This window comes from Taudactylus pleione, unplaced genomic scaffold, assembly GCF_031769625.1.
Source record: "Taudactylus pleione unplaced genomic scaffold, aTauple2 ptg000438l, whole genome shotgun sequence".
Classification (NCBI taxonomy): Eukaryota; Metazoa; Chordata; class Amphibia; order Anura; family Myobatrachidae; genus Taudactylus; species Taudactylus pleione.
This window is the reverse complement of record NW_028284840.1, coordinates 990415-1003278: the sequence shown is the minus strand read 5'-3', so window position 1 is coordinate 1003278 and position 12864 is coordinate 990415. Positions and strand designations below refer to the sequence as shown.

Below are 12864 nucleotides of genomic sequence, written 5' to 3'. Positions count from 1 at the left end.
AGTCTAACTCTAAGGGCAACATAACCCTAACCACAACATAACTGTAATCCTAACACTAATCATAACATAACCCTAATCGCAACATAACGCTAAACACAGCCTAACCCTAAGCGCAACATAACCTTAACCACAATATAACTGTGATCCTTACCCTAACCGAAACATAACTCTAATCGCAACATAACATTACACGCAGCCTAACCCTAAGCGCAACATAACCCTAACGCTAACCCTAAACGCAACATCACCCCGATCCTAATGCTAACCCTTATCACAACATAACCCTAAACACAGCCTACCCCTAAACGTAGCCAAGCCCTGACCATAAAACTCAGCTAAAATCTGCATTATAACAATATAGGCATTCTGGGACAATTGTAATAGGGTGAGAGTTTAGCAGTAAAACTCTCACACTTTTTACACTTGCCCAATGTAATAGAATAAGAGAACATTCAAACTCGCATGTTTTCAGAACTCAAAAAAACTCTCAAAATTTAGGACCTCATTCAGAGTCAGTCGTTGCGGCCTCACGGTCGTAAGGTAAAAGGGGCCGGATATGGAAATGAAGCACTCGCAAGTTGCATCGTTAAGATGGGATCGTTAGCTGGACGAGCGAGGGGAGGATGCGGCCGTAAGACTAAAAAAACGCCCCCTTCTCGCTCCCATTACACATCATCTCCGGGCATATAAGGATTAATCGAGAACATCAGGAACCATCGGAGCTGGTCGTAGACCTTAAGGCTGACCATACCCTCTCTTAAGCACTACGATCAAGTCAGTGTAACAACCTCCCATGTCACATGTGCCATGACACTATTTAGTTAATTATGCACTCCCATAAAACGCCGTTTGCATAGTCAGGCACGCCTGCGTTCGGATCTCCACTCCCCAGTTCACAAGCACCTTCCCCTGTTACCACCCACAAACTCCTCATCCTGTCACTCAAACTAACGACCTGGCCAAGTTGAGGGAGAGAGCAATTTTTCTGATCGTAATAGCTAGTTTGCACACATGCATTGCGAATTTTACGCATGCGCAGTTTAGCGAACATCAGTGGCGTACGACCGAGCGGCCGCAACGACGGACTCTGAATGAGGTCCTTAATCTTTAATCTGGATGTTTCCCCATTTTGAAAATAAAATTCAACCAATATGAAAGTTTACTGCTAGGCTCCCACATGTTCTACACTCTCACCCTATTACATTTGGCCCTCTGTGTTTGAATACAATAGGTATCACCATCAGCATAGGAAAGCCTGTCATTATGACCATGTCGACAATGACATACTGGTGTTGACATTTTTAATTAAACCACAAAGAATCTGCGCTGAACAGAATATAATCATATTGCTATGCATTGTTAGGGGCAAATTTACTAAGATTACAGTTTTTAGAAATGGAGATGTTGCCCATAGCAACCAATCAGATTCTACTTAACATTTATCTAGCACCTTCTAGAAGATAATAACTAGAATCTGATTGGTTGCTATGGGCAACATCTCCACTTCTAAAATCTCTCATTTTACAAAATTTACCCCTTAATGTCTTGTGATTTTACTATTTCATTCCACATATATGGCTGGCTGGGAATCGGTATGATTTACCACCAGACGCAAGTCCGGCGGTTGGAATCCCGACAGCGGCTGCCCGACATGGGTGAAAATCCTGAAACTCCCTAAGGTAAGTATAGACTAACCTAATTCCCTCCCCTAACCCTCCCCTAGGGGTGCCTAACCGTAACCTTCCCCCCAGTGCCTAACCCTAATCCCTCCTCTAAGTGCCTAAACCTAACCCCCCCTTCCCCGCCGCCTGAACCGAAGTCCCCCGGGGGGGTGCCTAACCCTAAGTCCCCCCCCGGGGGTGCCTAACCCTCCCTCTCCCTAGCCTAACCCTAACCTCCCAGGGGGTACCTAACCCTAAGTCCCGGGAGCCCTAACCCTCCCCTCCTCGGCTGTCGGCGCCCGGCATCCCTTCGATCAGGATGCCGTGCGTCGGTCTCCCGGTGTCGGTAAAATGACAGGCGTCTATATTTAGACACCTGTCATTTAACCCTCGCCGGGATAAAGCAGTCGGGAAGCCGGCTGTCGGGATTAGGTCTGCCGGCTTCCCAACTGCATACCGGCTGGCTGAGATCTTTAATAATTTACTATTTTTCTATATTTTGAATCCTAGATTATTACTGGTATATGGAGTTGATTTTTACTAGATGTTTAATAAATACTTTATTTTACAAAATCTATGTACTTTAGTGCAATTTTTTATCATATCAGTGCAGATTCTTTGTGGTTTAATTCTCTAATCTTTTGAGGTTGACAATTCCTCTTTATCTGCTGCAGGTGTGATTTAACTTCCACTAGGTTATATCTGAATGTGGAGCAGTGACTGGGTTTTATAACCTCTTGACATTTTGAATGTCGACATGATGAACCTATACCGGCTAAATGTAGTATAGTCTCCTGGGCATGTTGGCGGAAGTGCGAGCTTCGCAGAGTTGTGCGCACGCAAACATAAGCCTGTTTTCAGATGGATCACTCACACCAAGACGATGATAATGATGACAGCTATGAAATCAAGCAAATACATTTGGGGCAGTGCGGTCGAATAGATGCGCACAAATCTACATGCCTGCGAATATCCGCATTGACCTATTTCTGTGTATTTTGCACCTTTGTTTAGTACGTGCGTAATATGTTTTTTATTCTCAGTCTCTTCCAACAATGGATCCACATGAAGAGGGTCCGGAAGGAATTAAAGAGCAAGAAAAGGATATTTTCCAGAACACGGAACAAGTAGCTGTCACACTGCAGGACGTTCTGCGGGTGTTTCAACATGGAGCTGGTGCCGATGGGGAGAGCCATAGATTCCGACCACAGCAACAAGATGCAAATAATCATCAGAAGGTGAGATGCAAAAACAATAGGCCAACTTCATAGACAGATGTGAGCTTCTCAGCTGAAATGATGAAATTATTGTAGGATCGAACAGTTCACGCTCATTGTTTTTAATCTTCTTATATGTAAGGGATATTGGCTGGGCGCCCGGCATTAATGATACAGTAGCTGAAGCCCAGAGCTGTCATTAGCGTTACTGTAACAATATGCTGTAGCGTCTTTTTACGGTGTGTCCGAGGCCCTATTTGGTTTACTGCAGAGAACATCGTGGGACAAAAGGTGAGTATTGGATCTTTTTTTACAGGTACTTCCATGGATACTTTACGTTGAGAAGGGGATGTGAACATCTGGAAGAGTATGTGAGTGTGTATGGATGTAGTAAACCTTTATTTTCACGGTGTGTGTGTCTTGTTTCTTTAAACACATTTCATTACAGGTGAACTACAGGTACCAGTGGCCCCTTAATGCCCCGCATGCTGGTACTTGTGGTTCTCCAAGTACCAGCATGCGGGGGAGGCTTGCTGGAATCTGCAGTTCTACTTTAAAGACAATGTTGTTAATTATATTTTTAACACTATACCTACACTATCAACCCACCTCCCACCGCCCAGGGGTAGCGGGGATAGCATCGGGCTATCAGCCTAGGCCAGGGGTGCCCTGGAGAGGGGGACCCCTTTATTGGAGGGGTCCCCAACTCCCCAGGAGTCCCTGGCCTGGGCTGACTAGCGGTCAGGGCTGATGCTGCGGAAGGGGGGCTCGGTGAAAGGGCTGTGGCATCAGCCCCCCGCTAGAAAGGGTCCTGTGCTGGTTTTAATTATAGGGGTACTCCTACGCAAATTTTTTACCCCTATAAGTAAAACCAGGACTGGCCCTGCAGCCTGGTGCTGGTACCTAATTTACGGTGGAACTCTACTCGTTTTGTTCCCCATAATTTTAGGTACCAGGACAGGCTGGCAAGTCCGGGGCTAGTTAAGCTTTAGGGGGGGGAACCCTATGTCATTTTTTTTTTTTATTATTTAACCCGTTTTTTACAGTTATTAAAACACACAAGCAGCTTACACATACAGTCAGGTCCATAAATATTGGGACATTGACAGAATTTTCATATTTTGGCCTCTGTTCACCACCACAATGGCTTTGAAATGAAACAAACAAGATGTGCTTTAACTGCAGACTTTCAGATTTAATTTGAGGGTAATTACATCCAAATCAGGTGAACAGTGTAGGAATTACAATGGTTTCTATATGTGCCCGAAGTCTGGAACACATAGACATCACCAGACGCTGGGTTTCATCCCTGGTGATGCTCTGCCAGGCCTCTACTGTAAATGTCTTCAGTTCCTGCTTGTTCTTGGGGCATTTTCCCTTCAGTTTTGTCTTCATCAAGTGAAATGCATGCTCAATCGGATTCAGGTCAGGGGATTGACTTGGCCATTGCATAACATTCCACTTTCTACTTCAAGGTCCATAGGGTATCCACAGGATACCTTGGGGTATAGGTGATGACGTCAGGCATCGGGCACCATAGAGTTAAGTTTTCAGTCCTCCCAGGATGCACTAGGGTCCCCCTCCTATACCCCGCCCCCGAGCCAAGGCACCTCAGTTTAGTTTGGTGCCCGGCCGGAGTCGGATGCACCTGTTGGAGTGGGGGCTAAGAAGAGCTCCTGAAGTTTTCTTCAAGCAGCTGTGGCTGCACATCTGGAAGTACAGCATGGACAGTCAGTCCTGACGTCCATGCTGTCTTCCCTACACCCCCGCCGGTACCAGAACGCCGATACTGATCCGGGGATGCTGGTAGACATCTGGGATCACAGCTAGCGGTGACCCCAGATGTTTAGGACCATGGCCGGAATCAAGGGGGACAAAGGTAAGCAGCGGGGTCCGCGGTGGGTCCCCGCTGAAACACATGGTCCAGAGTCCCCAGGCAGGGGGCTCCCTGGGGACTGGCTGCAGCGTGGAGCCAGGTTCTAACCTGCGCTTCCACTACCCCCCTGGGACAGCAGGACTACGGCAGAGCGGTAGCGCTGCGGCGTCCCAGGGGTTAAATACATGCCAGGGGAGCGCGCCTTCCCTGTCTCACAGCCGGCGCCTCCCCCGCTGCACACAGCCCTCTCTGCACACGCTGACTGGTCCTGTGTCAGCGCTCCTCCCCCAGGCCGGCCTCCTCTCGGCTCCTCGGTGGCCATCTTTGCAAGAAGCATGGTGATCGCTGCTGGACGCTAAAGAACGGTGGCATCGTGGTCTGGGTCCCCCTGCATACCTCTCCTCCATTGGATAAGGTCTGTGTATGCAGCGCTGTGTCCTACCAGGCTCTGAGTCTGTGTAGTTGAGGATCAGCGCTGATAGTGCAGGAATTGATTTATTTGTATTGTATGTGACCTATGCTAGCGTCTGTTGCCTGTACTTTCATTTTCTATCTGTCAGCATTTAACTGTCCCTGTTCTTTCTGCTAAAGCCCTTGCGGTGCGGTGCTTGCAGGGTGGTCTCACACTATACTAACGAGTATCAGTGAGAGGGGTCACATACTTACCATTATGTCTGAAAGTGATTTTCCTCTCCAGCTGTTATGTACTACATGCAAAGTACATATAGCGGAGGGGGACGGCAGTGCGGAAGGACTATGTCGACGGTGTTATTCGTTGACGCGACCGATTACGGTCACAGCTCCGGTACAGGAGCCGCCCTGGGCTTGTTTTGCCAAAGCGCTTACAACCCTCGTGGGCCAGTTAGCTCCGCAGCCTGCCCTCACTCAGATGGGTTTGTCCCAGCAGTCAGTGGTGTCGTCACCCATGCAGGGTTTCCCAAGACAATTGATGGTACCCCACAGTCTCCCTATTTCCCCCCCTCAGGTCTCTCATGAGCCTGCGTGGGTTAATTCGTTAACAAGCTCTGTACAGCAGTTGTCAGAAGTGTTACAAGGGGAGTCTGTGATGCGGCCTCACAAGCGGCCGGTGGCATCTCTGTCTGCTCCTTATGGGGATGACGATGGGACGTCCGATGATGGGGAGATTCTGGATCTTGCTGACCAGGAAACTTCCCGTCCTAAAGAGTCGGACGCTAAGTCTAAGGTGTATATACCTGGCCTTATTCGTGCAGTCCGTACTGCTTTAGTTATTGAGGATGAGGAGCCTCTGGTATCAAAGTCGAAATACGCCTTTTTCAAAGATGTTAAAGGAGATACCACAGTGTTTCCTCTTTCGGGGCAATTAGTTGACCACCTAGAGGAAGCGTGGAAACAGCCAGGCAAACGATATCAGGCTCAAAGGCGTTTAGCAGTGGCGTATCTGTTTGCGGACAATTATTTAGCAAAGTGGGAATCCCCACTTTGCAAAGTGGGAATCCCCACAAGCGGCCTTGGATGTTAGTACCCTGGCGTCTCGAATTTCTTCGGCAGCTGTGGCTGCTCGTCGCACCTTGTGGTTGCGATCCTGGAAGGCGGACGCTGATTCCAAAAAGGGTTTGGAGGCGTTGCCTTTTAACGGAGAAGTTCTCTTCGGTCCGGACCTGGACAAAATTGTAGCCACGCTGGCGGCAGCTAAATCGGCATGTCTCCCGTCGGCTGCTGTTCCTTCTCGTTCAAGTACTCCGTCCTTTCGGTCTTATAGGGCCCAGGGTAGGCCTAAGACACAGTCCTTTCCCCGACAGGCTGGCCCCAAGAAATCGGCCAAGCCCCGGAAGCAGGCCTGGAGTACCAGATGTCTGGCCCCTAAGCCAGATGACAAGCCTGCGGCCTGCCAGTCCGGGCCTCCCTTTGGGGGATCCCAAAGTGGGAGGCCACCTGCTGCAGTTCGCCCGGTGTTGGTCGGTCACCACGACAGACACTTGGGTTCTCGAGGTGGTCTCACACGGGTATGCCCTCTCCTTCCGGCTCAGACCTCCGGCTCGATTCTTCACCACGGGTCTACCATCAGACCGGAACAAAGCCACGGAGCTGCGGAAAGTTTTGCACACTATGCTCCAGGCTGGAGTTATAGTGCCTGTTCCATTCTCCCAGAAGGGCCAGGGTTTCTATTCCAATCTCTTTTTGGTGCAGAAACCCAATGGGTCGTTTCGTCCGATTCTCAACCTCAAAGCTCTCAACAAATCTTTGCGGGTACCGAAGTTTCGAATGGAGACCCTACGGTCCATCATTCTGGCGCTGGAACCTGGGGACTATATGGTGTCATTGGACATACAGGACACTTACCTGCATGTCCCTATTCTTTTGCGCGATCAGCGGTTCCTCAGGTTTGCAATCCGCAGCGACCACTTTCAGTTCCGGGCGTTACCTTTTGGCCTGGCGACAGCACCACGTGTTTTCACCAAGGTGATGGCGGTCATTGCGGCTTCCCTGCGGCTGCAGGGGGTCCGCATGTTGCCGTACTTGGACGACCTTCTATTAGTGGCAGGATCTCCGGAGCTCCTTCTGCGCCACTTGGACCTGACCATTGCGCTACTGCAACGGCACGGCTGGTTAATAAACTGGCAGAAGTCCACCCTGGTCCCGTCTCAGCGGATTCTGCACCTCGGAGCCTTATTGGACTCGGGACAGCAAAGGATCTTTGTGACGGGGGAAAAGATCTCTGCCTTACAGTCGAGGGTGCGCAGTTGTCTGCAGAGCCGCCGGGTGTCTCTACACTCGGCAATGAGGTTACTGGGCTCCATGGTGTCAGTATTCGACATGGTGGAATATGCCCAGTTTCACTCCAGATCTCTGCAGCTCCTGATCCTGTCCAAGTGGAATGGACTGCCTCAGTCTCTAAAATCCCAGACGATAGTGCTCACTCCGGAGGTTCGCCTGTCCCTGGCCTGGTGGTTGCAGACGACCCATCTCAACAAGGGTCGTCCGTTCTGGGTGGCGAATTCGGTCCTGTTGACGACGGACGCCAGTCTTCGGGGCTGGGGAGCAGTTTCGGGTCCACACTTGTGGTCCACACTTGTTCCAAGGCAGGTGGACTCCGGCAGAAGCAGAGCTTCCCATAAACATCTTGGAACTCCGAGCGGTGTTCAACGCTCTCCAGCAGGCACGTCGAGTTCTCCAAGGTCACCCAGTGCAGGTCTAGTCGGACAACGCTACCACCGTGGCCTACATAAACAGGCAAGGAGGAACCCGAAGTCGGGCGGCTCTCGTAGAGGTGTCTCGGATCCTGGTATGGGCGGAGCGCAATCTTCCGGCCATATCAGCTGTCTTCATCCCGGGAGTGCTAAACTGGGAGGCAGACTTTCTCAGTCGCCAGGACGTTCATCCGGGAGAATGGTCCCTGCACCCGGACGTTTTTCAACTGCTGGTGGACAGGTGGAGTCTTCCAGAGATCGACCTCATGGCGTCCCGACACAACAACAAGTTGCCGGTGTACGGGTCTCACACAAGAGGCGTCTCTGGTGGATGCTCTGTCAGTCCGGTGGACGTTCCGGTTTGCTTATCTATTTCCTTCTTCCACGGGTAATCCGGAAATTCAAACAGGAAGGAGGGACGCTCCTGTTGATAGCTCCCGCATGGCCCAGACGGCACTGGTTCTCAGACCTTCAGGGTCTGTCCGTGGACAGTCTTCTGCGGTTGCCGCTACGTCCGGACCTTCTGTCACAGGGTCCTTGTCTTCACCCGGACCTGACTCGGCTGTCTTTGACGGCGTGGCTGTTGAGACGGCCATGTTAAGGTCCAGGGGGTTTTCCAGCTCTGTAGTGCGTACCATGCTCAGAGCTCGGAAACCGTTTTCCGCGAGAATATACCATCGCGTGTGGCATACGTTCTTCCAGTGGTGTCGGCCGAGAGGTTATGCACTGCGGGAGTTTCGTCTGTCTCGGGTTCTCGCCTTCCTGCAAGCGGGATTAGACCATGGGCTTCGCCTTGCTTCTTTGAAGGTGCAGGTTTTGGCCCTGTCTGTCTGGTTCCATCGTAGGATTGCTACAATCCCGGATGTGCGCACCTTTATGCAAGGTGTTCTATGCATTCAGCCACCCTTTGTTCCACCTGTGGCGCCTTGGGATTTGGCTGTGGTCCTGAGGGCTCTCCAGGGACCGCCGTTTGAACCACTGGGCTCAGTGGATCTTAAATGGCTAACAGCTAAGACTGTTTTCCTTCTGGCCATAGCTTCGGCTAGACGTGTTTCTGATTTAGGGGCTCTTTCTTGTAGACCCCCTTTCTTGATTTTTCATGGGAACAGGGCAGTGCTCCGCACTCGTCCTGAATTTCTTCCCAAAGTTGTTTCCAAGTTTCATGTTAACGAGGAAATAGTTGTTCCGGTCTTTAACTCACCTGGCCTTTCAGTGGGTGAGGCCACTTTGGATGTTGTGCGGGCCTTAAGGACTTATGTTGACCGCACTTCTTCGTTTCAGAAGTCGGACGCCTTGTTTGTCCTCTATGGCTTCCGTAAAAAGGGTTGGCCTGCTTCTAAGCAAACTTTGGCAGCCTGGATCCGTATGGCTATTTCTGAAGCTTATCTTCATGAAGGTCTGCCGGTTCCTCCTTCTGTGAAGGCTCATTCCACTAGGTATGTGGGTCCTTCGTGGGCAGCTCGACGTGGTGCCTCTGCAGTCCAGATCTGCAAGGCTGCTACGTGGTCCTCTGTCCATACCTTCGTGAGGTATTACAGGTTTGACACCTTCGCCTCTCAGGATGCTTCCTTCGGGCGGCGGATTCTCCTTTCAGCACAGGAGAGTCCCCACCCTTAAAGGATACTGCTTTGGAACATCCCCAAGGTATCCTGTGGATACCCTATGAACCCTGAAGTAGAAAATATGAGATATGGTAAGAACTTACCTTTGTTATCTCTATTTCTACGAAGTCCATAGGGTTCCACAGGACTCCCGCCCTGTCGCACCTGTGCTGCAGATGGGCTTTACTCTGGTCACCGGTTTTTCCGTCTCCCTCTGGTGAGAATGTGATTCTTGTGTGTGTCCAGATCTTTTTTCTCTCTCTTCCTTCTCCTCCTCCGGCCTATGGCTTGGTAACTAACTGAGGTGCCTTGGCTCGGGGGCGGGGTATAGGAGGTGGACCCTAGTGCATCCTGGGAGGACTGAAAACTTAACTCTATGGTGCCCGATGCCTGACGTCATCACCTATACCCCAAGGTATCCTGTGGAACCCTATGGACTTCGTAGAAATAGAGATAACAAAGGTAAGTTCTTACCATATCTCATATTTTTTAGCCTTAAAAAAACTCTTTGGTTGCTTTTGCAGTATGCTTCGGGTCATTGTCCATCTGCACTGTGAAGCGCCGTCCAATGAGTTCTGAAGCATTTGACTGAATATGAGCATATGATATTGCCCGAAACACTTCAAAATTCATTCTGCTGCTTTTGTCAGCAGTCACATCATCAATAAATACAAGGGAACCAGTTCCATTGACAGCCATACATGCCCACGCCATGACACTACCACCACCATGCTTCACTGATGAGGTGGTATGTTTTGGATCATGAGCAGTTCCTTTCCTTCTCCATACTCTTCTCTTCCCATCACTCTGGTACAAGTTGATCTTTGTCTCATCTGTCCATAGGATGTTGTTCCAGAACTGTAATGGCTTTTTTAGATGCTGTTTGGCAAACTCTAATCTGGTCTTCCTGTTTTTGAGGCTCACCAATGGTTTACATCTTGTGGTGAACCCTCTATATTCACTCTTGTGAAGTCTTCTCTTGATTGTTGACTTTGACACATATACACCTACCTCCTGGAGAGTGTTCTTGATTTGGCCAACTGTTGTGAAGGGGTATTTCTTCACCAGGGAAATAATTATTCTGTCATCCACCACAGTTGTTTTCCGTGGTCTTCCGGGTCTTTTGGTGTTGCTAAGCTCTCCGGTGCATTCTTTCTTTTTAAGAATGTTCCAAACAGTTGATTTGGCCACACCTAATGTTTTTGCTATCTCTCTGATGGGTTTGTTTAGATTTTTCCGCCTAATGATGGCTTGCTTTACTGATAGTGACAGCTCTTATCTCATATCTCATATTGAGAGTCGACAGCAACTGATTCCAGATGCAAACAGGGGTGTATCTAGGCGTTTGAGTGCCCCTGGCAAAATAAGGGACTGGTGCCGCCCATATTTGAAATAGGGAAGGTGCACATGGCAAAAAGAAACGTGGTCTTGTGGAGAAGGGGCGTGCACACATTATATATATATATATATATATATATATATATATATATATAATATATATGCACACACACATATATATATATACACACACACATATATATTTATATATCTATATATATATACACACACACATATATATATATATATATATATATATACACACATATATTTTTATATATATATATGTACACACACACACACACACACACATATATATATATATATATATATATATATGTATACATACATGCACCATTCTTGTATAATATAATTGTAATATTATTACCCTCCTGAAAGCCATCCCCGGGCATTGGAGGTGCTGCAGTGCACAGCATACACTGTTACAGGCGCCAGTGTCCGTCACCGCACAGCACTACAGTTATCAAACTCAAATGAAACTACAGCTCCCAACAGCCCTTGCTGCCAGGGCGTAGATACACCCCTGAATGCAAATGTCACACCTAGAATCAACTCCAGACCTTTTACCTGCTTAATTGATAATGAAATAACGAGGGAATAGCCCACACCTGTCCATGAAATAGCTTTTGCGTTGATAGTCCCATTACTTTTGGCCCCTTAAAAAGTGGGAGGCACATATAGAAACCATTGTAATTCCTACACCGTTCACCTGATTTGGATGTAATTACCCTCAAATTAAATCTGAAAGTCTGCAGTTAAAGCACATCTTGTTTGTTTCATTTCAAAGCCATTGTGGTGGTGAATAGAGGCCAAAATATGAAAAATTCTGTCAATGTCCCAATATTTATGCACCTGACTGTATCTCACTGATATGTGCAGACTGCTTGCTCGAGTGAGTTTTGCAGCGAAATAACACTGTAATCTCGAGTAAGTAATCTCATCTAAACTCGCAATTTGGGGGTAAAAACTCGATCTCCTTCACCATCGAAAAATGCACTTTCAGCTAAACTCACTTCTTAGTGAATTTGCGAGTTTGATAAGGGAAAACTCAACTGAGTTTTGGTGAAGCAAAGTGAGTTTAAAAACTAAAAAACTCGACCAAACTTGAATCTTAGTAAATTTACCCCCTATGAGCAGAACACATGAAAACACATTTTTTTCACCCACTATTGTAGAAATTAAGTGATGATGAATATGTCCCTTGATCTGTAGAGGTTTGTGGACAAATAGTATATGCTGTGTTTGTGTTTATCTATTCTCACTTTATTATCTTACGTTTTATCCACTTGTTCACAAATGTTTGCCAGATGCAACGGGGCCCATTCAATTAAACGCAATGTATCGTTGAACATCAGCTGCGCACGTATACTCCTATTACAGTAAACATCTACACCACAACTTATCCTGTGCACATCTATTGGGTCCGAGGAAAAACTTGCGATGTTGCTGGTCACAAGGTGCCATTTTTGAACGGCACAACATGGACAACGTGTTTAATTGAATCAGCCTCTATGCGTGACCAGGGTCAGCGTTTACAGTGGATCTGTGACCTACACAGAATGGAGGCATTAACTTTGTTGGCTAAACCAATATGAACCCAATGAATTTGATAGGAAATTTTAAAACCACAGAAAGCCAGCCAAGCCCGCACGGAGAGGGTCATTTTCCAGTCTCCACACCATGCCCTCCTCCTGCAGAGAGAAGGATTACTATTGTGGTGTTTTCAGGATCTGGTAAGTACTATCAGGAAGTGTACCTAGCCCACCATGCAAGTTAGGTTGTGAATTTTGGGGGCACAACGTTCAACGGGTCTAATACAGTATACTAGTATAGTACATGTGAAATGTTTTCGAACACCCCCATTTTTCCAGCTTTATTGAAATTTAAGTAGTTTTATGTCTTTCATGTACTGTGTACTCTGAAATTAAAGCATAAAACAAATAAACAATTGGAGATAAAAAATAAAAAAAATCATTTTGT

At 47.9% G+C, this 12864-nt stretch overlaps 1 protein-coding gene across 1 annotated transcript in view; it reads left to right on the top strand.

Annotated features, from left to right (window-relative positions):
- The window catches only part of SPEF2 (sperm flagellar and cilia associated 2), a 212814-nt gene that overhangs the window by 191671 nt on the left and 8279 nt on the right, over positions 1-12864 (top strand). Inside the window, exon 33 of the mRNA XM_088447783.1 lies at positions 2705-2899. Coding sequence (XP_088303909.1) covers positions 2705-2899 — 195 coding nt within the window. The remainder of the gene's footprint in view (positions 1-2704; positions 2900-12864) is intronic.